The sequence below is a fragment of the Canis lupus genome, chromosome 17 (assembly GCF_003254725.2).
Source record: "Canis lupus dingo isolate Sandy chromosome 17, ASM325472v2, whole genome shotgun sequence".
NCBI lineage: Eukaryota > Metazoa > Chordata > Mammalia > Carnivora > Canidae > Canis > Canis lupus.
In genome coordinates, this window is record NC_064259.1 from 36,283,769 (window position 1) to 36,309,237 (window position 25,469).

Sequence of the window (25,469 nt, forward strand, 5' to 3'; positions counted from 1 at the left end):
ACAGAGTGATGGCTATTTCAGCAGCAAACACAAGGGAAACATCATTCAGAGCAAGTTTGGGTTGAGATATTGAGTGTGGCTTGGTCTCAAATGCACTGCACTAAATAAAAGAATTAAAAATAATTTGTTAGTGGTCTGAGAGCTCTGGTCACAGCAGTGCTTGAAATTCTAGTAAGATTCAACTTGTCTCCCTAACAAGATGAAGTAGCTGAAGCAAAACTAAGGAGACCCTCACTGGGAGGACAAGCAGCCTTGGCATCAAGACCCTGTTACGAGGATGAAAAGACAAACTACAGACTGATAGAAAGTATTTGCAAACCACATATCTTACAAAGGACTTGCACCTAGAATATATGAAAAGCTCTCTGAAATCACAACAGTAAAGAAGGAAACAATTCAATTAGAAACGACATGAACAGACATTTCACCAAAGAGAATATATGGATGGCAAACACACACAAAAAGATGTTCAACATTTTTATCTATTAGGGAAATGCCAATTCAAACCATGATGAGATAGGGTCAAAATAAAAGCTAGTGATAACTCCAACTGCTGGCAATGGCATGGAGAAACTGGACCACTCAGACATTGCTGGTGGAGATGCAAAATTAGGACCACTTTAGAAGAGCATAGCAAATGCTCACAAAACAAAGTACACACTTTACCATGTGGCCATGGAGTGCCACAAAGCAATAAAAAAGAATGAACTGTGGATTTATGCAACAAATTGAATAGTTCTCAAGGAAAATACTAAGTGAAAAAAAGGCCAATAACATAAGATTATACACTATCTGCTTCCACTTATATAATAAATTTGAAATAACAAAATTGTAGAGATGGAGATGAAATTAGTTGTTACTAGGGGCTAGAGGAGGATACTCTAAAAGACTAGCATGAGGGATCCTTATAATGGAACTACTCTGAATCTTGACTATTATACATCTTGGTGGTGGTCACACAGGGATACACATCTGAAAAACTTGCATGGAACTAAAGACACACATAAGCAAGGGTGTGTAAAACTGATATCTGAATAAAATCAGTGGATTGTACCAATGTCAATTTCCTGTTGTGATATTGTGTTATAGTTATGCAAGTTTGGGGGAAATTTGGTGAATGTTATATAGGATCTCTGTTTTATTACAACTGCATGTAAATCTACAATCATCTTAAAATATGAAAGTTAAAATTTTTTTTAAAGTTAAAATTTTTTTAGTCTTAATATGGTAATAGCTAAACAGAAGTAAGAAGACAGTAAAAATAAACTACATGAGTTACTTGTATTACGAATGAGGAATTAGTCAGCTTTTAAGTTTGTGTTTTGATACATGGGTGTATTGCTTTCATCTTATTAATTGATTTGATTAAATACAAGATGAGTTTCAAAGCAGAGATAGTGTTGGGATAAGAAGAGGTGAGTCTGGTGCTCAGGCTGGGACACTAACTGCTCTGTCCTTGAGGCCTATCATCTTTTCCTTGAGTACCTTGTACAGACCAAAGACCAGTTCCTGGTGGAATGGTGTGATGTCATCAGTGACTTGTGTCAAGGGCTCCAGAATCTCGGAAGCCATTTGTTCCCAAAGACCTGGCTATAGTCAGTGTTCTTCTCACACTATTCTGAGGCTGTGCTCCGGGTAAGTGTGAGAGGCCTAGATCCTGAAACAGCCAGGAAGTGGACTCTGGGTGAGTGTCACTCGTTCCTGTACTAGACCGATTATGTAAGGCCATCCAGCTTAGCCCTCATAGAAAGGTGACTGAGGCTCAATTCTTGCTGCTCCTGGCCATCCTCTCCTTGAGCACTGGCCAGATACAAGTCTTAATCCCAAATCCAAAGTGCACTACCACAGTTAAGGAACAGATCCTAGACAAGTTGCTATTTCTGCATCTACAAATCATCTAAGTTATACACCTTACCTCATAGATCATTATAAGAATTGAATGAAGTCATTCTTTATGCATTGATCAATATTGGAAGTTCAATAAGCAATCAATAACTGTTAGCCATTTTTGCCATTTTAATTACTATTAGGTTTTATGAGGAGTAGGTTAAGCAAATAGAAGTGGTCCAGCCAGAATTAGGTTGAGTCCCTTCCATTTTTGCGTACATAGAGAAGACAGGATCTCTCCGGGCTCCACATCAGCTGCCTCAGAGATTGCTCGAAGTCAACAGGACCTGCAAAGAAGAGTCAGAAGAAAAGAGTGTGCATGGAAGGGAAGGCAGGTATGTGTGGTCCTCTAGCTTCTACCCACAGTCTCTGACTGAAGTTTACAGAACATCATGGTTCCAACATTACTTCTCCTTCCTACTCTTGACTCTCACGTGTTTGGGTCTTCATGGGCAAGGGAAAGGGTTTTCAGGGTGAGATAGGGAGGTCACTATCCCATTCACTTTGGTGACTATTAAAGACATCTATGATGAGAGAAGTTACATCTGCCTCTATAGAGGTATCCTCCAGGCAGAATGGTCCATGGAAAGATGCACAGGAGAGCAGCTTTTGCCTGGCAAAGAAAGGGAAATAATAATTCCGTTCCTACCCTCTTTTACAGACAAGTGCAAAGGGGTGATGGTCATTTTCTTACCCCTCCAGATGTCATATGCAAAATTCTCAAGGCAAGTGGGAAAGGAAGAGCCTAGCATTTCCCAGGTGGGTTCTCCCACCATGATGACACAGGGTCCTTCCTGTCTCCCTGCAGCTCCACGGAATAGGAATAGGAGCCCTTTAGCCTCCAGTTCTGCCTCTTCAGAGGCTGTCTCTGAGCAGAAAGTCAGGAGAATGAGAGGCCAGAAGAAGAGGAAATCAATGGATGTCAAGGCAGGTATGTGTCTGCTTCCCGGCACAGAGTGTTACTATAGAGTGACCACTTGTCATCTTGTCTTCCCAAGACTAGGTCCAAGTCCAGTGTTCAGAGTGAGTTGCAAGGAAAGAACTACATTTCTCAGGTGGATCACATCCATGCTTACTTGGAATCTTTTGTTTCTACAGCTGTGCAGGAGAGTAGCACCCTGACATCCAACTCCACTGCCTCAGAAACTCTCTCTGAGCTGAGGTCCTGGAAGAAGAGGGGACAGAAGAAAAACATATGGACTGTTGATCATGTTGAAGGAATGAAACTCAGGATGAATAAGAGGAGAAGACCAAGTTACCGCCCTGAAGACCAAGAAGCATTCTACCGACTTCTGGGTGTGTGCGCTCTGAGCTGATGGAACATTACAGGGCCTCGCCGTGCTGAGAATCATGTTGGAAGCAGTGGCTCTGGGACCATGCCCAAACCTCCCCCTGGGCTCTAAGCTGTAAGGCGTCCAGGAGGCACAGACACAGAGTGACCCTGCTTCTGCTGGGTGGCTGGAAGGTTCTTCCTCTTTGAGACAAGTTCTTGGAGAGATAGGGAGGAGGCTACAGTGGAGAGAGCTCAACTGTCAAGACATTTCAGAACAAACCAAGGGGTGCAGCCTCTGCCTACTGAGATACATTGATGTATTCCCACGAATTAAGATTTTAGAGATTAGTAATGAAAAGACAACGTAGATCTTGCTGTTCAAGGTGGGAGGAGACAGAAAAACAAACTCATACAGAAATAAGTTGCTCTCAGCCAGTGACAAATGTAGAGAAGTAATGTTTTTCAAAGGCAATGATGCTTGGAGATGGAGCTTGAGCAAAGACAAGGGAACTCTTCAGAATAGGGTGCTTAGGGAATGTCTGTAAAGGAAGGTGCCATCGGGACCAGTGGCAGGATTGAGTGTGACAGGTTTGGGGATAACATTGAGATCACATTGTCCAATACAGCATTCTTTAGCCACATGTAGCTATTATTTAATTTTAAATGAATTAAATAAGGTTTTTAAAATCAGTTTTTCAGTATCAGCCAAATTTCAAGTGTGCCACACATGGCTAATGGCTACCATACTGAACAATGCAGATCTAGAATGCTTTCATCATCACAGAAAGTTCTACTGCAGAGAGCCAGACTGGCTGCAGAAGGGTGGAGGAGGATGAAATGATCCTATCCCTTCCTGGTGTGCAGTGTCATTGTCCCAGGCAAGGAGCCACAGTTAGACAGCACCCTGCATTCTCAGGGCACCCCTGGAAAATGGTACCTCCAGGGGACAATTCTAATCCCAGACAAGCCTGACGGTGGGCGAGACCAGGTCATTATCTGCAGGAAGTGAGGGGATCCAGGAGAGAGAGGGCAGGATGCCCAGGAGTTGTGATCTGCCACAGGCTCAGGGCACTCAGTTGATCAGAGGCAGTAGGAAGCTCTGCATGGTCACAGCATGATAAAGTGACAAGGATGCCGTGTCATAGAGACCCATGGCCACATCCAAGCTCCTGGCTTGGGGCAAATGTGTTAAGCTTTGAGAGCAGGACCACATCTCTATGATCAACAGATGCATCCCTGCCCTTCATGGGGAAGTTTAAATTACAATAGTGAAATCCACGCCCCACAGCTGAAACTCAGAGCCTCACTGGAAGGAATTGCAGCTATTAGTAACATTAAGACTCACAACCTTCCTGGCAGAAAGGAGGCTGCCTCCACTTCCTGGAGACAAAGGAACTTGGGGAGGCTCCAACTTTCTTCCTTCCCTCTGGAATGTCCCACAGCCCTTAGCTCACTTCTCCCAGAAGGGCTGTTCCAAGGCCCTCATCACTTCTCCCTTCCTTTGCAGAGGATCCTGTTATCCAGAGCTTCTTGGAAGCTGACATTTTCCTCAAAGTGTCTGATAAGGTATCTGCAGCACAAAAATGATGAGGGACCGAGGGGTCCGCAGTCACCATCCCATGGGAGCAGGAACAGAGAACCAGATTTCTGCTCATGCGGGAGAAGCCCTGGAGAGACCTGCTCTCAGGGGCGGAGAAGGAAAGGACACACCGTCCATGGCCTGCCCTTCCCTTGGGCATCTTCTCCTGGCCTTCTGTCAGTTCCTCTTTTCAGCACAGCCCACCCTGAGGGGTTCCCACTGTGGCCATTGGATGGGACCATGCGGGACACACTCGCCCCTTCCATTCACCTCTCACCTGCCTTCCGTGTCCACACAGTATCTGCTCTCCATGGTGGTGGAGTACTTCGGCCGTGTTGGGCTGCCTGGACACCTCTACAACAGGATCCACTTTTTCCTGGCCCTGTGAGTGCCTCCTTGGGGACTTGCTCTCAGTTCTGCCCCAAACCACCACCTCCCCATCCCATGGCCTCATTACCCCATTGGGATGGCTTGGTTATGCCCGTGAGCCTGAAGGTCCCAAGTAGTTGTTCGTCTTGACTACAGAGCAGACAAGGCCTTCAGGGGTCACACGGTCATTGGGGAGGGGAAGACAATAGGTAAGGTCCTAAGACTATGAAAGTAGCCAGTAAACATCACTTGCTGCTCAGAGAGAGACCGAGTGACCTGAGGGAAGAAGTCCCAGGGAGATGGCCGGCAGCCAGAACCTTGGCCTGGGCCAGGCATAGTGTAAGCCCCACAGGCTTAGTCCTAAGGATGGTCTTGCTGACTTTCTGGACCCAGGCTCTCTGCAGATAGAGCTTCCCAGACCCTCCCTCTTGGATAGACTGCCCTGGGCACTGGGTGTTCCCATGTGACCAGTGCAGCCTCTCCCCGTTGCGCTGCCTGAGGCTGCCAACCATCACTGGAGCCTGACAAACTTCCTGTCTTTTCCCATGGCAGCTACATTGCCTCCGACATGGAGGAGGACAACCCCACATCCAAACGGAGCATCTTCCAGTTCCTGCTGGGCAGGGAACACTGGCCAGACCTCTACAAGGAGTTCCTGAAGTTGAAGGTGGAATTTTTCCATGCAATGGGGCACCGAGCCTGGGTCACTCCTGAGTTGTGTGAGGAGGTCTGTTGGAAATGAGGGCCAGGGGGCACACCCCAGAAGTGGTGGAGCTGGGCCTGTCCTCCAGGTACTCATGTTGCTTTGTTTCCCTTTCAGATTCAGGCCCAGAACCCACATCACTGGGTCTGGAGTCGGGTGCGCCAATGCGCCCCCTAGGTCCCCAGGAAACAGAGTGGTGGGGCTGCAGGTGGTCCAGGTGAGTGTAGGTGCCCTGGGGCTCCGCAGGGTTGGACATCCCCCACCCCCATGCTGGGTAGGCACCTCCTGGGCTGGTGGGCATAAAGAAGAAGCAATACAGCATCCCTTCAAGCATATTAGCATGGTAAGGGCTCCAAGAACTCCCATGATAAAGAAAGTAATTACCTGTGTTTGTATCAAAATTCCCCAAATGAATTTGATTATGGAATTATGTATGTAACACAAGATCCCAGTTTGCATATCAAAAAAATTTTTAGGAAACCTCTTGGAAATGCAGATCTAAGTAATGAAAACCTCTGTAGGGTTTTGATCTGAGTTGAAAATTTTAAACAAATAAATGGAAGACACTGAAGTCACCCTTTCTGGAAAGGGGGCTGTTACCCTGGTGGCTCTTGGGAGGAAAGAGACATTAATTCCAACATGTCATCAAAAGCGGTATGTGTTTTGCTCCCACATGAAGCAAGCTTAGTAGCTAGGTCCCTGCAGGATGTGTCAGGGTCTCGTCACAGACAGAAGCTCCTAGTGCTCCTGGTCTCTGCAAAAATCAGATCACTGGGGCACAAAAGAACACAAGCACCTGGAGAACTGTGAGGAAGTACCTAATAGATGACACAGTTAGAGGAAACGACCACTTGACCAGCATCATACTCTTTAGAATGTGTTTGTTTGTTTGTTTGTTTGTTTTTTTCCCGTTTAAATATGGTTTCTGTAATTCGGTCTACTTGAAGTTGAGGGAGACTTTCAGTGAAATGCAGAAGGAACCCTTTGCCTGGAGAGATAGCCGTACCAGAATAATCTTGTGAACTGAGCCACCCCCGCCTCTTTGCAGGGTGTGACTGAGCCTATTCTGACCACAGAAGAAAAAAAGGTCAAGTGTGCTCTGTGATAACCATGTTTGGGATAAAGTTTAATTCATCCACAGGCTTCTTATTTGAGGACCAACAACTACTGTACATGCCCCAAATCTCAAATTCCAAAGAAAACAGCATTATCACAATAAAAAAAAAAAAAGAGAGAGAGAGAGAAATCCTGGTTAACAGGGGCTGCTCTTGGGTCTGGTCACTTCTACAAGCAATGAGGGCAGCAGCTGATTTTGCTGGAATCCCTTTCCCTTACACACCTATAGTAAGGTTTGCCTTCTGCTCTGATCCCGCTTTCCTTCCTTGTAGCACCCGCCTGCCCATCCCCTGCCTTCCCCTACCCCAACACCAAGCTGCTGCTCCCTTCCCAGGCTCCCAGAGCCCCAGAGGGACAGTACTGGGCCTCCAGCTTTCCTCAGACCTGCAGGAAGGGAGGGTGCAGGGACAGCCAGGGCTATGGCAGCCCAAATAGCACAATGCCCCCCAACCTTCTTACGGGTGTCAGCCAGTAAAGGCCCTGCCCCCTGGATAATCCAGGAGGGTATAGTAACATGGAGCCGGGGTGGGGGTGGGGGACCAAAGAAGCCAAGAGACCAGAGCAGGAGCCTCTGCAGAGACAGAGGACAGGCAGAGAGAGAAAGGACAGAAAGTCTTGGAAGAGGCCTGGATCACTGAGGAGGAGGAACCTGAAGGAAGAGGCCACAGAAACAGCTAGAAGATGGTGAAGAAAAGAGAAGACAGGAAGAGGAGAAACACATGAGGACAGAGGATACAGGATGTGACCAGCCCATTCAGGACAATCAGCATCTTGGGGACAATTGTCCCTGGAACCCTTCCCGACAATCTGCTACAACTGAATGAAGAGACGGTGGGAAAGTCCAGCCAGCAGATGAGCAGAAGGTACTGAGTGTGATGACATGTGGATCTAAGGCTGAAACAAGAGTGAGGATAAGAGGGGGGATTCCTGTGCCATTGTGTATGCTCTGACATCATAGAAATGACCCAACTTTCAACTTTCAAAATGAGAAGAGAGGGAAACAGGGAGAAGGTCATGAACGGCTGTCTGGGGGACAGGTGGGGAGATCCCAGGGTGCCATGGAGGTCAGACACAAGGCCGTTGGTGGGGGGCATGGACGACTAGAAGAATCCTATGAGGATATTAGTGTTAAATGTGAATGCCAAAGAAAGGACAAATTTTAAGAGAGCAAACACCAAATAAAGACACATGGTAAATATAAGAAAGAGTAGAAATATAATATAGAAACAATATAAAAAATGAGACTCAACTGAGATCAGTCATATCATTTGCATTAATAAATCTAAACTCTATTCAAAGATTTTCTGGTTGATTCACAAAGCAAAACCCAGCTCTCTGTGAGATTATCCTTAAATCATTCAGAGGTACTAACAATAACATGAAAGCTCATGGTACACCATGCAAATGCCCTCACATGATAGTAGGGATTGTCATAGGGATACCAAGGGAAGGAACTCTCAGGTGCAAAACCCTTCAAAGACTAGGAAGGACACTTGGGATGGGGGCAAGATTTTGAGGGTAGGTGCCCAACATTACAGGCATATCCACAGGCCTGGGTTGGTCCACACAGCTCGATCTGCTCAGTGATGCTCATAGATTTTACAGCACTCCCAACAGATGGATGGATGGATGGATGGATATATAGGTATACTGATAGATATATATAGCTATTTTAGATAAGAAATCTAATTGGACAATAATTGCAGTTATCAGAAACTGTTTAGCTCTTTGCCACTTTTTTCCCATGGAAATGACTGATTTTGCCATGAAATTGCTGATGATGACAAGGTTCCCAGGAACCTCTCACGGTCAGGCATAGACAGAATAGCCAGTCTTGTAAAAAGTTGACTCCTTTCAGGAAGCAATACAGTTGCTGTTTAACCCTCTCTATCCCAGGAGGGCTTAGCATTTTCTTCTTTAGTCCTCCAGAACTTTCCAGTTGCAAATAATCATAGTATTTACTGTCTATGACACCTCGTCCTTGCAGCCCCAGAAGGCCAAGGTAGAAACAAGCTAAGAGGTTGTTTCTCTCCTCACTCATGTATCTAGTGACTCAGTCAAAGGAAGTCTGGCACAAAACAGGGCCAACCCACATCGTTCCAGTTACTCAGCTGATAAAGACCATGCATTCGTTCTTCCTCTAGTGAGTCCTCTCAGTGTGTTAGGGAGAAACTCAAGGCCACTCGGGGCAGGGAGTGTCACTGCCACTGAGACTTGAGGTTGGTGCCATCCAGATGAGTTGGCACATGGATTGCAGGATTATCACAAAATCTTAAGAGTGTCAAAGCACACCCGAGGGTTTGATAATGGAAAAGGAAGGTGAACAGCATCAGGAGCTCAAGAGATAGCCAAGTGACTGGGAAGTCCATGAGCAAAACCAGGGGAGACCAAGTGGTGATATGTGGCTTTTATGGGACTTGGGGATGGGGCTAAGTTCATACCTGGGTCACTGCATCCTATGCAGCAGCACAAGGTTTGCTCAGGAACCCAAACAGAAAGGGTGTGGATAAGGGAAATAGATGGAAATCTTTGGGGAGGAAAGGACTGAGAAGCCTCTGCAAAACTACAGAAGCCAGGGGTGGGGGCACCTGTCACAGCTGGTACTGGCTTCTTACAGCCAGGTGAGCACCATTTGCCCTTGTGTCTGCCTGGGACCAGTGAAGGACAGCAACAGCTTGGCCACCTCTTCCACCTCCAAGCCTCGAGTGGGCATCTCTCACCAGCTCCTCACAGTGGCACACACTTACCTGGCCCCACACAGGAAACAGCTGGAGGGGGAGCAAAGAGAAGAGGAGGTAGTAAAGATACTGAGTTGACAACCAGCCAATGAAAAGGGAACAGTTAGATGACCCACAAATTAACTAGAGAAGCAGAGAGGGCGTTTGGAGCAAGATAACACAAGACAGCACCCCCATTCCCCACCCCGGGGTTTTGCAGACATCTCATCAAGCAGGGGCTGGTGCTCATCTCATCTAGATCTTACCCAGGCAGAGTGATGCAGCTAGGGAAGCAATTACAATGCATTTGCTAATGGTTCTTCAATTGTTGAAGAGCTGTGTACATTTCCCTACATTTCCAGTTGATGAGACTATCTTCTTAATCTCTGGAATGGTACACAGTAAGTGAACAAAACAGTCTTGATTCAATGAAAAATATGCACAAATATGAACATAAGACAAATGAAAGAACATGAGTGGCACTAACCAGCTTCTAAACACTGTCCCTGTGTTAAGTCCCCCCCAGTGATATGATTACCAGGATCATGATCTAACACATCTGGGTTCTGGAACTCCATGGCTAGACTACAGCCCCACAAGGCAGCATACGTGAAAGACAGAGACAGATCCATTAACTACAGAGACAAGGCAACAGATTTCACACCTATGTATTGGAGTAAAAGCAGTGGAAATTATTAACATGCAGTTACTTACAGATTTTCACTGAGTTTATTGAACCTAGTATAAATTTTTTTCTAAATTTCCTATTTCATGTTAGAACGTACCACAGAATAGAAGAAATATTTTTAGCTAAAAGAACCATTTTAAACTAAGATGGTAGTTCTATGACCAAGAAAGCAGCACACAGACTAACTCAATCTAATTCCAAGAAATAACACAAAGGCCTTGGTTTTTCTAAAGATGCACAGAGAAAGGAAGGATCCACAAACTGCCAAGTGCAATGTCACTCTGGCTCTTTCTCAACACTAAGAGGAGAGGCAGTAATGACCCAGGTTCAGGAGTTAGAGCAGTATGGTCTGACAGCCCAGGCTTGGGACGGGAGCAGTGCAACCTTGGGCCAGCCACCTCCTTCCCTGAGCCTCAGGGATCTCAGCTGTGGAAAGAGGGGTAGAAAGATCTTCCAGTGCTGACCTTTTATGTAGCGCCTGAAGAATGAAGGTCTTGCCATCTGGGCAACCCCTGCTCTCCATCCTGGCCTCCATTTCACTCAAGCACATAACATGGAGCAAAGCAACAGGATGCTAACAGGCAAGTCCATCCTTATCCACAGGCAAGAATTAAGGATATGGTTTTAGAAGCTTTTCTTTCAATTTAGCAAAAAAGACTTTCCTACAGGTGACTAATGAGAAGCAACTGATGTATTTCAGGGTTGGGGAAACCCAGCTGGCCCTTGGAAACAGGAAAAGCCAGTCACCTGGGAACCTTTGTAAACCACATGGGTATCTGCAGGGTGGTTGCTAAGTGGTAACAGAGGCCTCCAGCCTGCGTACTCTCTCTAAGTAGCACCTCCACCTCTCCTCTGCTTCCTTCCACTGCTGGTTGAAAACTGCAGACACTGAGCACAGAGGGGTGACCAAATCCTGTCCCCTCCCCCATAGCTGAATCGGAAGAGATCTTTATATGGCTAGTCATCTTCTACAAAATGCGGTATAAGGATAGAAGAACCCATAAGCCAAGCCCCCAACTTTATATGCAGGAGGCAACAAAGTCTCCCTGGTTAGGATCTCAAATTGGCCATGACCTTCCAGTTTCACCCAGCTCCCAACATCATCTCCGGACTTTGGCCTATTCCTGTCCCTCAGACTAGACTTTGACATGGCCTTCCTCAGAATCAACACAAATCCATTCCTCTGGCAATTCCTGCCTTGGTTCCACATGTTCTGGCTTCTACTCAGAATCCTGGTTCCCAAGCTCCAGTTTTTCTGCCCAAGCTCCGACCCATCTGCCATACAGGCACACCGGCCTCCCAGACCAAGTAGGTCTGTACATGGATCATCAAGCTCAGATATGAGAGGACCCTTCCTGCGTACTTCCTCTGGGCTGTCAGAAGATCTCTTAACTGTGAAGTCAGCTGATTTCTAGACAAATGGTAAAAAGTAGCCTTACTCAAGACTGGGCAGCACCGAGGGAAGCTCTGTAGAGCTTAACTCAATGGACACTCCTACTAGGGTCTGGTGTCCATGCCTCAGAGCTACCCACAAGTTCATGCCTTCACTCTTTACAGGACCTCTTACTCGAGGGAGGAGCACAGATGTCAGGCTCCAATGGAGAGGCAATAATCTCTCTTAGTATGCATGTGTGTGTAACTATTTCTTTAATTATGTCCAACCTATGGAAGCATTTATATCTGGGTAAGTAGAAAGGATGAATGTGGGTAATTATGAGTAAGCTGGGAACCATACTGTGACATTAAGTAACCAGTACTCAGCAGCGTCTGGTTCTCCTCCCCTTCGTGGACACATGGAAGAGTCACAGGAGGCAGATCAAGGTGACTACTTCCTGCCAATAGGCTGTAACTGGAAGTGGCACATGCCACTTCTGGGCCAAAACCCTTAGGAACCAGATGCACTTCTCCAGCTCTTCCCTTGTCTTAACTTTGAGGAGGCTGAAATATTCTGAATGGTGATAGCTACCAGAACACATAAATAGATGGCATTCATTTCTTTGATGATTCTAGCATGTCTGCTCATAAGGCTGCCCAGAATACCCTCTCAAGTCATCCTTCAGAAAAAAGAATACAAATTATAACAACGGAGACTGAAGATACCAACAGTTGCCTAGATACTGAGTTCTTTAAATCTTGATTCAAATGGAATTTCTGTAATCTACCATTTTAATTGTTTTCTTTTAGTTTTAATTATAAGAAAAGCTAGCTAAGTGTGAAAGGGAAACACATTTCGCCCTCCCAATCAGCCACATCTTGCCTATGTTCTATATGCAAGAGCAAGTGCTTGAGGCAAGCATGCAGATGGAATATTGAGTCTAGAGAGAATGAGTTGCCTCCAGAAGTGTGCCTTGTAAATGCAAGCCCACCCTGCAGAAGCAATTGCCACATAGGTTTTTGCCAAAATCTCAATGGAAACCTTTCTATTTGATTTTTACCTTTAAAACTAAAAAGCAAAATTCAGGATGTGGAAATGTGGAATGACTGAATGAATCTTGCTGCTTCTACCCGTTTAGGGTCCCACTGGCCATTCAGGTAACACAGGGCATATGTCAGAATCTGGATAGCAGGGAGTTTTCTTCTTCCTGTATGGGAGACCTGAAGCTGGAGGCACCTCTACGTGATTATCTTTCATCATTACTTAGTCTAAAGCTCTTGATACAGATGTTCATTCTCTAAATCTTGAGTGGAAATGCAATTTATTTTTAAATGCTATTTCTGAATACCTCTCTATAATGGAAATTGCATATTTCCTCTATTTACAACAGGCTTCACGTTGAGCAATTCTTCATTAGGGTATAAATGTCTTCCCACTTAAGGTGACTGGAGGAGGCCTGGCACCATCACAGAAAGTACACACTAATTTTAGACTGGAAAACTGTGACATGTTAGGAGATGCTAAAAGCCATTTTCTTGCTGTGGAGAGTAAAACTTGATGACAGAGTTTCTTTAAAAACCTTGCAAACTTGAACATAATCACTTTATCTGAATCACCACAGTTGAAAGATTTTTAAATGAATTTTCACCCTAGTGCCTACTGCTCTATTCTCTGAATCCCAAACTAAAATAATCAAGAGTTTTGAAAACAAACCAAAAAACTTTATTTACAAAAGTAAATTTTAACTCACTTTTATATATCATATAATGTTAATGCTGACAGCAACAGAGCCTCTGGAATATTTAAAACACTTAAATTTTAAAATACATTGAGGTTTGTGCAGCTTATTTTCCCCCTAGTTATATTATAAAATTTATAAATGTTTCTTTAGCTTTGTTGTTTGGTCATGTTTTTGTGCAGAAGTCACGTTTCAGGGTAGGTTTACCAACAGACATGATCACATAACCATTGGCTGTGGATTTCCAAGAAGTAAAGGAGCCAATCTTAGCAAAGCTCGCACTGGCATTTTCAGCTGTTTAAATTTGAAGAGGAGTTCAGCAAAGCTTGTGCTCCCTAAAGAAATGGAAATGGGGGGAAAAAGTCACTCTTGTAAATAAATTCAGTTGCACACCCCTTTCACGGAAGCTTCAGACACGTAATCACATTTAAAGAGGACATTATTCCCTTTGAAAACAATTCCCCAAAGATAACATTTAATCTATGAATTTCCCAAATGTACAGTAAAATGACATAAAAATGTAAATGTATCCATTCTGTACTTCAGAAAGTGACCTGTGACATCTGAAACTATTAATATTTAATTATATATTACTTAAATAGAATTAATAAATGTGCCCATCTACTTTCAATTACCCTAATCTATATAACCCAATATGTACCCAAGAAAAGAACATAGGCTTAAATACATGGACGTTAATCTATTGCCCCACCCTCTAAGAAGCAAAGGTTCTCAACTCTGGTCCCACAGATATTCCAATGTAATTCATATAGAGTACAACCTGGACATCTGGAGTGTGAAGGCTGCCTGGGTGATTCTGATGCACAGCCAAGGTTAAGAACCACTGCTCTAAAGGAAGTAGGAGGTATATAACCTGAAACTACTATTAAGCATCATCTTCCGTTTTGCCTCCATCCCACTATATGCAGCTGTCCACTACTCCCTCTCTCCTAGCCTCAACATATATGTATATAAAGTTCCTGCAACTCTAGGCCACAGCAAGCATCCTAGCAGACCTGCAGACAACAGAGGGGACAGGATCACAGGAGCTCATGAAGATGGACAGATCAATATGATCAAGTGGCTGATTAAGGCACGACTAACACAAGAAAGAGCTGTGCTACACAGAATATAAGGGAGAAAACTTTCTCCTAAGTATTTCCTTTGATTGATTGGGCTCTGCCAGTCAGGTGAATTAAATGTTTAATAAACCTCAGCAGAAACTAAGACAAGTTTCCTATTTAACTGATAATCTATGGTGTTCCCCAGACCTTGCTAAAACTCAAGCACATAGAATAAAAACATCCAGGAAGATATGAAACAACTTCAACATACTAATGCACTATGGAATCTAACAGACCACTGACATTCAACGTGACACTAAAATGGTTAGGGTGAAAGGTATCATCTTGATCTTTGTTTTCCATTTGTTCCATTTGTGCTCTTTTCCCCATTGTCCTCTTTTTCTGTCTCTTTTGGATTACTTTTTATGACTTTTTATGCTTCCACTATAGCTCCTTTGTTGCAGTATGTTCTGACTCTGTCTTCTTAGTAATTGCTTTATGACTTCCAGCATACACCTTTAAATTATCAAAGATTACCTTCAAATGAGATTATACCACCTCACATATTAGCATAAGGGCCTTCCTTTTTTTTTTTTTTAAGATTTTATTTATTTATTCATGAGACACAGAGAGAGAGAGAGAGAGAGGCAGAGCCATAGGCAGAGGGAGAAGCAGGCTCCATGACGGGAGCCCAATGTGGGACTCGATCCCAGGACTCCAAGATCACGCCCTGAGCTGAAGGCAGGCGCTAAACTGCTGAGCCACCCAGGGATCCCCTAGCATAAGGGCCTTCCAACAGCACTTCCATTTCTCCCTTCCCAGCCTTTGAACTACCATTCCATACTTTTCACTTTTCATGTTTTATAAACTCCATAGTACATTGTTATTATTTTCATTCCATCAATGGTCTTTAAAAAAGTATTTTTAGAAGAAGCCTTGCATGAATAAACCCATGTCATTACCATTTCCAATATTGTGCATGCCTTTGTGTAGCCCCTATCTCCATCTAACATTATTTCCCTCTGCCCAAAGGACTTAATAGACAACATTTCCAATAGTGTGGGTCTGCTGGTAATGAATTTTGTCAGCTTTTGTGTGTCTGGAAAAGGCTTTATTTCAGGACTGTTTTGAAAGATATTTTTGCTGGGTATAAAATTCTAAGACATTTTAATTTTCCTTTGCATCCTCTACTCCACTAATCTATCACTTACCTTGCTTCCTGCAAGAAATACAAAGTTACTCTTATTTTTATCTGTGTGTAGCATGTCTTTTTTCCTCTAGCTGCTTTTAAGGCTTTTTTTTTTTACCACCAGTTTTGGGCAATCTGGTTATGATATGCCTTAATGTAACTTTAATCATATTTCTCATGCTTGGGATTCACTGAATTTTTCAATCTGTGGGATTTACAGTTTTCATCAAATTTGGAAAATTTCCAGCCATTATTTCTTCAAATATTTTTTCTGTTGTGTCCCTCCCCCCTCAGTTTTCCAGGGACTCTCTCTTCTTCAGGGACTCCAATCACATGTAAATTGGGTCCTTTTCACAGCTTATTTCATTAATGCTCTGTTCCTTTTTCCTTCTTGTACTTTTACATTTAATTTTGGACAGTTTCTATTGCTATTATGTCTTCACACTTGCAAACTTTTTATTATGGAATGTCTAACCTGCCCATTATTCCCATTCAGTGTACTCTTCATCTCAAAAAGTTCAATTATGGTATTTTATATCTTCTATATGTCTTAATGTTCTGAAATACAGAATAGTTATAAGAATGGTCTTAATGTCCTTGTCTGCTAATTGAACATCTATGTCAATTCCAGATCAGTTTTAATTGATTTTTCATCTCATCTATAGGTCCTATTTTCCTATTTCTTTGTATAACAGATATTGTGACTTTACCTTGTTGGGTGCCAGATATTTCTGTATTTCTATGTTCTTGGGCTTTATTCTAGAATTACATGTCTTGAAAAACAATTTGATGCTTTTGTGCCACACTTTTGAGCTTTGTAAGGTGGGACCAGAATACTCTCATGTCTATTTAGTCTAGAGCTAAGTATTTCCCATTACTAAAGCAAGACCATTCTGAGTATCTAAAGCCCCTTAAATTATGAAGTTGTGAGAAGAGGCACTATTCCTGAACCTGTGTAAACAACTGGTAATGTGTCCTCTAATCCATGTAGACAGTTCCTCCCCTAGCCACAAACAGTTTCTTCACATGCATGTGCTGACCAGTAAGTACTCTTCTGATAGCTGAGGGGGAACTTATGCAGATGTCTGGCATTCTCTCTTTGTGTAGCTCTCTCCTCTCTGGCATTTCATCCTGTAAAACTCTAGCTCCTCTAGTCTCCCTGTACTCTCAGCTTCATCACCTCAACTCAAGAAGTCTCCCAGGCTTCACTTAGGTTCTCGCTTCCTCCCCACAGCCTGGGATCTCCCAAGATTATACACTGGGGAAAATCAGATTTTATTTATTTATTCATGAGAGAGACACACACACACACAGAGGCAGAGAGAGAGAGGGAGAGAGAGAGAGGCAGAGACACAGGCAGAGGGAGAAGCAGGCTCCCTACAGGGAGCCTGATGCAGGACTTAATCCCAGGTCTCCAAGATCATGCCCTGAGCTGAAGGCAGGTGCTAAATGTCTGATACACTACTTAATCCATATGCTGAATTCTTAATTTCAGTTATATTTTTCAGTTCTAGAATTCCCATTTAACCCTTACTGATTCTAGATTTTTGGTGAAATTATCTTTTCATCTAATTTCTTGGAAATATTACAGCTATTTTAAGTCCAAATCTAGTAATTACAATACCTAGATCACATATAAGTCAGTTTCTGTTACCTTTTTTGTTATAATTCTTTATTCAACACCAAATACTATGTATTAAAAACTATAAAGGTTCAGTATATACTTTATTCCTCCTAAGAAGGTTATAAGGCAGGTAGAATGCAAACAGATTTCCTTTGTTCTGCTTGAGGTTAACTTTAGGTCTTCTGTTTCACTTTTTACTTTACTCCTAGGGCTTGGTCCTGCTGTGGTTTCATCAGATGGCTGGGATGTTTGTCAAAGCCACTTTACTTTGGCAGCCCTGGAACTCTACCCTTTGTTTCCTTGGCATTATGTTGTTGAAATATTTGCCTACATTTTTAGTCTCTTGGCTTTTGCTAGATTTCTTGGATTCTTATCCTATGCACATATAGGTTAAGATTTGGTATGTGTCTCAAGAAATGAGTACTTCCAGGTTTTTGAGTTTTGAGTACATCCCAGTTTTACTCTATTCTCCATCCTACTTTGGATTTAGCTCAAGTTCTAGATTCTCAAGCAATTGTTAACCCAAACTCTGGCTACCCTGCCCAGCAGCACTACTGCCTTTTGCTGGGACTCTACTTCTTGTGCTATGAACTAGCAAATGCCTTTGGGAGAAAGCCAGAGTAAATATTGAGTTTCCTCACTATGCTTCCCTTCTTGTAGGGACTGTGGCCTCAATCAAGTCTGGCCAGCATGGTTGCTACCAATTTCTTTAAAGAGCTGTTTTATGTAGTCTGTCAAATTTTTATATTTGTTTTTGTGGGAGAGTCAGTCCAATATAAGTAATTCCATCATGTCTATAACTAGAAGTCTCTAGATAGTACATTTTTATCTGAGGTTTTCAAAACAGCAATAAATTATAATGTTATTAAATTTTAAATGATTAAATGGAGCAATCTTTCCTCTTCTTAAAAGCCATTTTGAATCTCAGTTGATAAGCAGAAATTTGAAAGTGATAATAATAAAAGTGCTTAGAATTGTATTTTGATTCAGGTTACTGGGAAAACTCCATATCTGATTACATATTCTGAAAAATACAGTGAAGTGCTAATATTTCAAACTCTGTATTACAAAAACATTCAAATTCACACAAAATCAGGTACCTGGTCATCTTAAAACTTTATAATATTGGAAATTACGATTATCTGATTAAAAAGAAACATCCAAACTAAAAACCCAGAAAATAAAGATAAAAATAACTTTAATAAAAATTAAGAAAGAAAAATAATATAAATATTTAATTTATTAGTATTTTCTGGTGCTTGGGGCTCTCTGAAGAACCCATCCTTTTCTGAATGTAAATAAAAGTTTACGGGTGTATAAAGTTCAGATGTTTTGAGAAAAAGTTCTCAACAATAACACCCAAACACGAATGAAAACCAACACCTAACTCACTAGAATTACCTCCTACCAAGATACTTAAAAAATAAGTGAGTCAATAATACAGGTACTGAAGAGGACTTAGATCAATAATTACCTTCTAGTCCTATAGATGGCAGGTGCCATGGAGCTGGTACTGAGTGGTAGACAAGGAAACAAGCCAGCATGCTCAGCTGAGATTCTTCGAAGGGCTGTCCACTGAGGTAGGCGTGCACACACACATCACCCCCAGCTGTGAGAGAAATACACAAATGGAAATGAGGTTCTCATCCAGAACTCATTAAGCACTTAACATACACTAGACAGGTACTATGCTGGGAATTAGGGCTACAGTGGTAAACCAGACTGTCACCACAGAGTATAAAGTGTTGTAAAGAACAGAGACATTACACAAACAAATGCATAATTAGAAATTGTGATGAGTGCTATACAAGGATAGTGGTCCTTGTATGCTGTCTTTCCAAATATCCATTTTATGATCCTTCTTCTCTGCAGTATATAACATTTGAGGGGACTAACTTCAGCTCCAGAACTGGATCCTAATTACTATTAGCCAGACTTCCTCAAACTTTAAGGTGCATCTGAATCACCTGACAGGGTTGATTAAAACAGATGAGTGGGCCTCATCCCCAAAATTTTTTGGATGGGTCAGGAAAATTACATTTCTAAGAAGTTCTCAGGTGATGCTGCTGCTGCTCCAGAGACCACACTTTGAGAACCACTGGTCCAGGACAATAAGGGCAACCCCATTCTCAACAGTGTGATTGGTTCAGGAACTGACAGACCTAACCTATTCAGTAACAGACATTCTCTGCCACAAGGACTGACTGAGGAATGTGCATGAATTCCAATTCAAACCAGAGACATTGGGATGCCTGGGTGGCTCAGTGGTTGGGCGTCTGCCTTTAGCTCAGGGCATGATTCTGGAATGCTGGATCGAGTCCCATACTGGGCTCCCAGCATGGAGCCTGCTTCTCCCTCTGCCTATGTCTCTGCCTCTCTCTCTGTCTCTGTTTCTCATAAATAAATAAATAAAATTAAAAAAAAAAAAAAAAGAGACATGAGAATGTGCTTGACAACATATTTGCGAGAGGCTTAAGAAAGAGATTTCCTCATTGTTATGGCAAAGCTCCTAGAAGCAACTCTATTCTTCCTCTGCAGAATGCTGAGATTGAGGCAAGGAATAGCCATTTTATTACCATGAGAAAAAGCACTCTGAGGATAAAGCCATGGCACAGAGTATAAATAATGGAACCTCAGAGGAACTGGAGTTAAAGGCACTAAAATAAGATGACCCTTAGACCACCTTACTAGCAGCCTTCCAATAATGTAAGCTTATATGTGTCCTTATTGATTAAGCCAGGTTGAAAAAAACAAAACAAAACAAAACAACAACAAAAAAAGCCAGGTTGAGTTAGGCTCTCTATTACCAGTAGACTAAGGCATTCTAATACATAAAGAAAAGCTAAGGGAGGGGAAGAGGAGAGAAGGAAGAAATAAAAACGGCAGGAATGTTGCTTGAAGTGGTGTGGTCTTAGAAGGTCTATGAGAAAGGGGCAGTTAAATTGAGGCTGTAAAAATGAATATAAGTTGAGTAGGCAGAGAAGGAAAGAAAAAGTTCTAGGGAAGGATAGCAGTATATTTAACAGCCCCATGAGAACAGGGAGAAGAAAAATTACAACTGATACAAAAAAAAAAAAAATCTTATGAGACTAGTATGAACAACTACACACCAACAAATTATACAATCTAGAAGAAATGGATAGAGCAAAGTCCTAGAAACATATGTCTTCTAAGACTGAAACATGAAGAAATAGAAAATCTGAATAGACTGATTACTAGTAAAGAGACTGAATTAGTAATCTAAAACCTTCCAATAGGCAAAAGTTCAAGACCAATGGCTTCACTGGTGAATTCTACCAAACATTCAAAGAAAATTCAACATGTATCTTTCTCAAACTCTTTCCAAAACCTGGAGAAGAGAATGCTTCCAAACTCATTTTACAAGGCTAGTATTAACCTAACATCAAAAAAAGACACCACACACACACACACACACACAAAAATTACAGACACAACAATATCCTTGATGAACATAGATCCAAAAATCCTCAACAAAATATTAGCAAACTGAATTCAACAATATATCAAAAGGGGTCCCCACTGTACCTCTGGCCAAGGTTTCAAAAGACCTCACCAAAATGCAGTCTCAAATGGGACATACCATGGAAACCGTGATCTTCATGTCTTACAAGTTTGCTGGGGATAAAAGCTACTTAACAAAGGTGGACCTGAGAGTACTCATGGAAAGAGTTCCCAGATTTTCAGAAAAACAAGAAGACCCTCTGGCTGTGGACAAAATAACAAAGGACCAGGAACAGAGCCGAGATGGCAAAGTGGACTTCCAGAGCTTCTTTTTACTAATTGCTGGGCTTACCATTGCATGCAATGACTATTTTGTAGTATACATGAAGCAGAAGGGAAAAAAGTAGGAAGCATGAACAACACTTCTGCCGGATGAGAGTTCTCCCAAAATGTCTCTTAAGGAGTCTCTTAAGGAATCTGCCCCATAGCTTCACCTTGTATAAAGGAGTCCATAAGCAGGTCAGGACTCTCAGAAAATGTACAAGTAAAATCCAATCCCCATCTGACAAGCAGAGAAAGAAAAGTCAGTGAAAGCTGGTTAAGCTTTTGATTTTTATACTGCTTACATCCTCTTGCCCTCAAATTCTTTTTTAGTTACTCAAAACAACAACAAAACATAATACTTTAAAAGGATCACACATACACCACAACCAAGTGGGATTTAATCTAGGAATGCAAGGATTATTCAACATCTGCAAATCAAAGTGATACAGCACAATAACAAAACAAAGGATAAAAATCACATGATTGTCTCAATAGGTACAAAAAAGGCATTTAACAAAATTCAACATCCATTTATGATAAAAACAATCAACAAAGCAACTACAGAAGAAATGTACTTCAACATAATAAAGGCCATATATGACAAAGTCATTAGATAACATCATACTCAACTATGAGAAGCAGGGCAGCCCAGATGGCTTAGCGGTTTAGCGCCGCCTTCAGCCCAGAGTGTGATCCTGGAGACCCGGAATCGAGTCCCACATCAGGTTCCCAGCATGGAGCCTGCTTCTCTCTCTGCCTGTGTCTCTGCCTCTCTCTCTCTCTGATAAATAAATAAATAAAATCTTAAAAAAAAAAAAAAGAAGAAGCTAACAGCTTTTCTTTCTTTTAAAATAAAGAACAAGACAAGGATGCCCACTCTTGCCATTTTCATTCAACATAGTAGTGGAAGTCTCAGCCACAGCAACTAGGCAAGAAAAAGAAATAAAAGGCATCCAAACTGGAAAGAAGATTTCAAATTATACTACAAAGCTATAGTAGCCAAATAGTTGGTATCAGTATAAATGCACATAGATCAATGGAAAAGAACAAAGAGCCCAGGAATAAACACACACCTATAACAATGGAGTCAAGAAAATGCAATGAGGAAAGGACAGTTTCTTCAATAAATAGGGATAGGAAAATTGGACAGCCACATGCAAAAGAATGAAACTAGACCATCTTAAGACTATACACAAAAAAATAAAGTGGATTAACAACCTGACTGTGAGACCTGAAACCATAACTCTGAGAAGAAAACCTAGGCAGTAAGATCCTTGACATCATTCTTTAGTGTTGAATTTTTGGAACTGACTCCAAAAACAAAGGCAACAAAAGCAAAATTAAATAAGTGGGACTACATCAAACTAAAAAGCTTCTGCACACCAAAGGAAACCATCAACAAAATGAAAAGGCAACCTACTAAATGAAAACAAATTCTGCAAATCATATATCCAATAAGGGGTTAATACCCAAAATATATTTTAAAAACTCAAATAACTAAAAAACAACAAAAAACCCAATTCAAAAATGTGCAGAGAGGGGCTCCTGGGTGACTCAGTCAGTTAAGCATCTGACTCTTGATTTCAGCTCAAATCATGACTTCAGGGTCATGAGATCAAACTCCACATGGGGCTCCACACTCAGTGGGGAGTCAGCTTGAGATTGTCTCTCTCTCCCTCTGCCCCTCCCCCTATTCACACATGCTTTCTCTAAAATAATAAAGAATTTTTAAAAATGTGCAGGGACTCCAAATAGACACTTTTAGCAAATTAGACATAAAGGCCAACAGACCCATGAAAGATGTTCAACGTCACCAATTATCAGAGAAATGCAAATCAAAACCACATGAGATATCACCTCACACCTGCTGCAATGGCTATTATTAAATAGGCAGGAAATAACAAGGGTTGTAAAGAATGTGGAGAAAAGGGAACTGTCTTGCATTGTTGGTGGCAATGCAAACTGATACAACAGCTATGAAAAACAGCATGGAGGTTCCTCAAAAAATTAAAAATGGATCTACAATATGATCCAGCAATTCTACTGCTGGATATCTATCCAAAGAAAACAAAAACACTAAACCAAAAAGATATTCAGTTAGTTGCAGCCTTATTTACCATAGTCAAAATATGGAAACAACCTAAGTGTCCATCAATGGATGAAGGAATAAAGATATCGTATATATACACAATGGAATACTACTCTGCGATATTAAAGAATGCTTGTCATTTGCAATAATATGGATGGGCCTTGAGGGTATACTAAGTGAAGTCAGACAGACAAAGACAAATACTGTATGATTTTATGTATATGTGGAACCTAAAAACCAAAACTCATAGAGAACAGAGTGGTGGTTATCACAGGGGCTGGAGGTAGGTAAATAGGTAAAGGGAATCAAATGTACGGTGATGGATGGTTAACTAGATTTACTATGGTGATCACTTTGCTATATATACAAATATCAAATTATGATGTTGTGCACCTGAAACTAATATACAATGCATTATATTGAAACCAATGCAAAATTGGAATAAATTTTACCTTAATTTAAAAGTGATGGCTCTTCACTAAAAAATAAATGTACATTTCTGGCAATTATAGTAGCAAGTCAAATTTGGTAAAGAGCAATGTTGTAAACTACCAAATGCCCTAAAGAGGGTAAGGGTAAGAAAAAAAGCAATTCAGGGCACTAAAGACTGCTCTAGTCACTGCCAAAGTTTCATTACTGATATGAAATGTGCAAACCAGAGATTCTCCAAGGTTTAATGACATACTTCTTATCAACACGAAACGTCTGCCATAGATAATCAAATGCTGAGCTGAATACAAACAAAATACCAAAACCCATGTAATAACTTGTATTTTTCCCAAAAAAATGAGAAAAATGAGATTTTTAAAAATTTGGAAATTATATAATCTTCTGAATTCTAATGGAAGGTGTTAACCAAACACTAGGAGTTTGAAATTGCTGCTTTCCATGTAAACCTCACAATCTGGTTTACATTTTTTTTTTCAGAAATGTATTCCCTAATATTACAGTAGATAGTTTTTACGTTAATTATATTCAAACGCAGGTTTTACTGGCTACTAACAGCTTTAGGACATCAAGAATTGTTACTATTTACAGGTTTTAAAAAATCAAAAGATTTAAAAAATCATCACTTGCCTCACATGAGGCATAATTACTGCTACACCATTAGGAGTAATTTCACATTTCCCCTGCAATCACAAGTCTGTACTTCCAAGCCATTGTTACGTGATGTCCTAGGTTCCCACCAACTAACTCATAGAGCTGGTAAAACAAACATTTACTCTAAGCGCACATCAAGTTTTCAGTGTACACAATGTGGGGGTACAAAAAAGGGAAGAAAACAGCCAATGACCTCACAGCTAGGTGACAGGCCACATCCCTAAGAAATAGCAGAGAGAGGCATTGGAAAGAAAACAGGATCGGATGCTAAAAAAGATAAATCAAGTTCCTAAGTGTTAAGTGGTATTTAAAAATACGTGTATATGTATATTTTAAATATGTACAAATATATGTATATATACATCCTTATGGTGTATGAAGCAAAGTGTATTTTTTAAAGAAGCTGAAGTAAATAATCAGAGTCCAATTCATCTAACTGAAAACATTTACATCTATAGCCATTCTAGCTTATATTCAGATTTACCTTGCTTAGCAATTAAAGAAAATGCTACAAGAGAAAACCCTGAGTCCCAGTGTATCTTAAAAGCACCACTCTGAAAAATATGGAAGTTCCTTGAGAAGTTAAAAAAAGAACTGCCCTACGACCCAGCAGCTACACTACTAGATATTTATCCAAAGGATACAAACGTACTGATTTGAAGGGGCACATGCACCCCGATGTTTACAGCAGCAATGTCCACAACAGCCAAAATATGGCAAGAGCCCAGATGTTCATCAACAGAATGTATGGATAAAAAAGATGCGGTATGTATGCATGTGGGGTGTGTGTGTGTGTGTATACACACCACCACCACCACCACCACCACCACCACCACCACAGAATACTACTCAGCCATCAAAAAGAATGAAATCTTGCCATCTGCAATGACGTGGTGGAACTGGAGAGTATTATGCTAAGCAAAATAAGTCAGTCAGAGAAAGACAAATACCATATGATATCACTCATATGTTGAATTTAAAAAACAAAACAAATGAGCATACAGGAAGGAAAGGAAAAATAAAATAAGATGAAAACAGGGAGACAAATCATAAGAAACGCTTAAATCTAGGAAACAAACAGGGTTGCTGGAGGGGAGGTAGGCTGAGGGAGGTAGGCTGAGGGTAAAATTGGGTGATGGGCATGTGATATAATGAGCACTGGGTGTTACAT

General features: G+C 41.6%; 3 protein-coding genes across 10 annotated transcripts in view; 2 read left to right on the plus strand and 1 right to left on the minus strand.

Annotated features, from left to right (window-relative positions):
* Positions 1 to 1,661: 1,661 nt before the first annotated feature.
* On the plus strand, positions 1,662 to 14,638 carry LOC112664411 (putative speedy protein E7). 5 transcript variants are annotated; one of them, XM_025453961.3, is made up of 9 exons: positions 1,662 to 1,684; positions 2,111 to 2,222; positions 2,696 to 2,818; positions 2,986 to 3,183; positions 4,668 to 4,726; positions 5,038 to 5,123; positions 5,661 to 5,835; positions 5,929 to 6,028; positions 14,375 to 14,638. In XM_025453961.3, the coding sequence occupies exons 2-8, from the start codon at positions 2,207 to 2,209 to the stop codon at positions 5,986 to 5,988; spliced, it is 717 nt and encodes a 238-aa protein (XP_025309746.1). In that variant the 5' UTR covers positions 1,662 to 1,684; positions 2,111 to 2,206; the 3' UTR covers positions 5,989 to 6,028; positions 14,375 to 14,638. The 5 variants fall into 5 exon arrangements, with proteins under 5 accessions (XP_025309746.1, XP_025309747.1, XP_025309745.1 ...); XM_025453962.3 differs by lacking the exon at positions 14,375 to 14,638 and adding an exon at positions 12,343 to 12,361; XM_025453960.3 differs by lacking the exon at positions 14,375 to 14,638 and adding an exon at positions 6,759 to 7,104.
* ANAPC1 (anaphase promoting complex subunit 1) overlaps positions 13,407 to 25,469 on the minus strand; it is a 103,880-nt gene continuing 91,817 nt past the window's right edge. For all 4 annotated transcript variants that reach the window (XM_025453958.3, XM_025453957.3, XM_049095417.1 and 1 more), the window contains 2 exons: positions 18,797 to 18,931; positions 13,407 to 13,780 (listed from right to left, as the gene is read on the minus strand). In XM_025453958.3, the coding sequence (XP_025309743.1) occupies positions 13,665 to 13,780; positions 18,797 to 18,931 (251 nt within the window). In that variant the 3' untranslated portion in view covers positions 13,407 to 13,664. The remainder of the gene's footprint in view (positions 13,781 to 18,796; positions 18,932 to 25,469) is intronic.
* On the plus strand, positions 20,428 to 23,894 carry LOC112664413 (protein S100-A10-like). Its single transcript, XM_049095418.1, has one exon. It carries the CDS (start codon positions 20,901 to 20,903, stop codon positions 21,189 to 21,191), a length of 291 nt encoding a protein of 96 aa, XP_048951375.1. The 5' UTR covers positions 20,428 to 20,900; the 3' UTR covers positions 21,192 to 23,894.

What these genes read in the sequence shown, in the direction of transcription:
- LOC112664411 (XM_025453961.3), top strand. An exon ending in ATCAATGGATGTCAAGGCAG is followed by an intron (nt 2,819 to 2,985) that starts GTATGTGTCTGC and finishes TTGTTTCTACAG; the next exon opens with CTGTGCAGGAGAGTAGCACC. An exon ending in CTCCTGAGTTGTGTGAGGAG is followed by an intron (nt 5,836 to 5,928) that starts GTCTGTTGGAAA and finishes TTTCCCTTTCAG; the next exon opens with ATTCAGGCCCAGAACCCACA.
- LOC112664413 (XM_049095418.1), top strand. Translation starts at nt 20,901, where the DNA reads ATGCAGTCTCAAATGGGACATACCATGGAAACCGTGATCTTCATGTCT.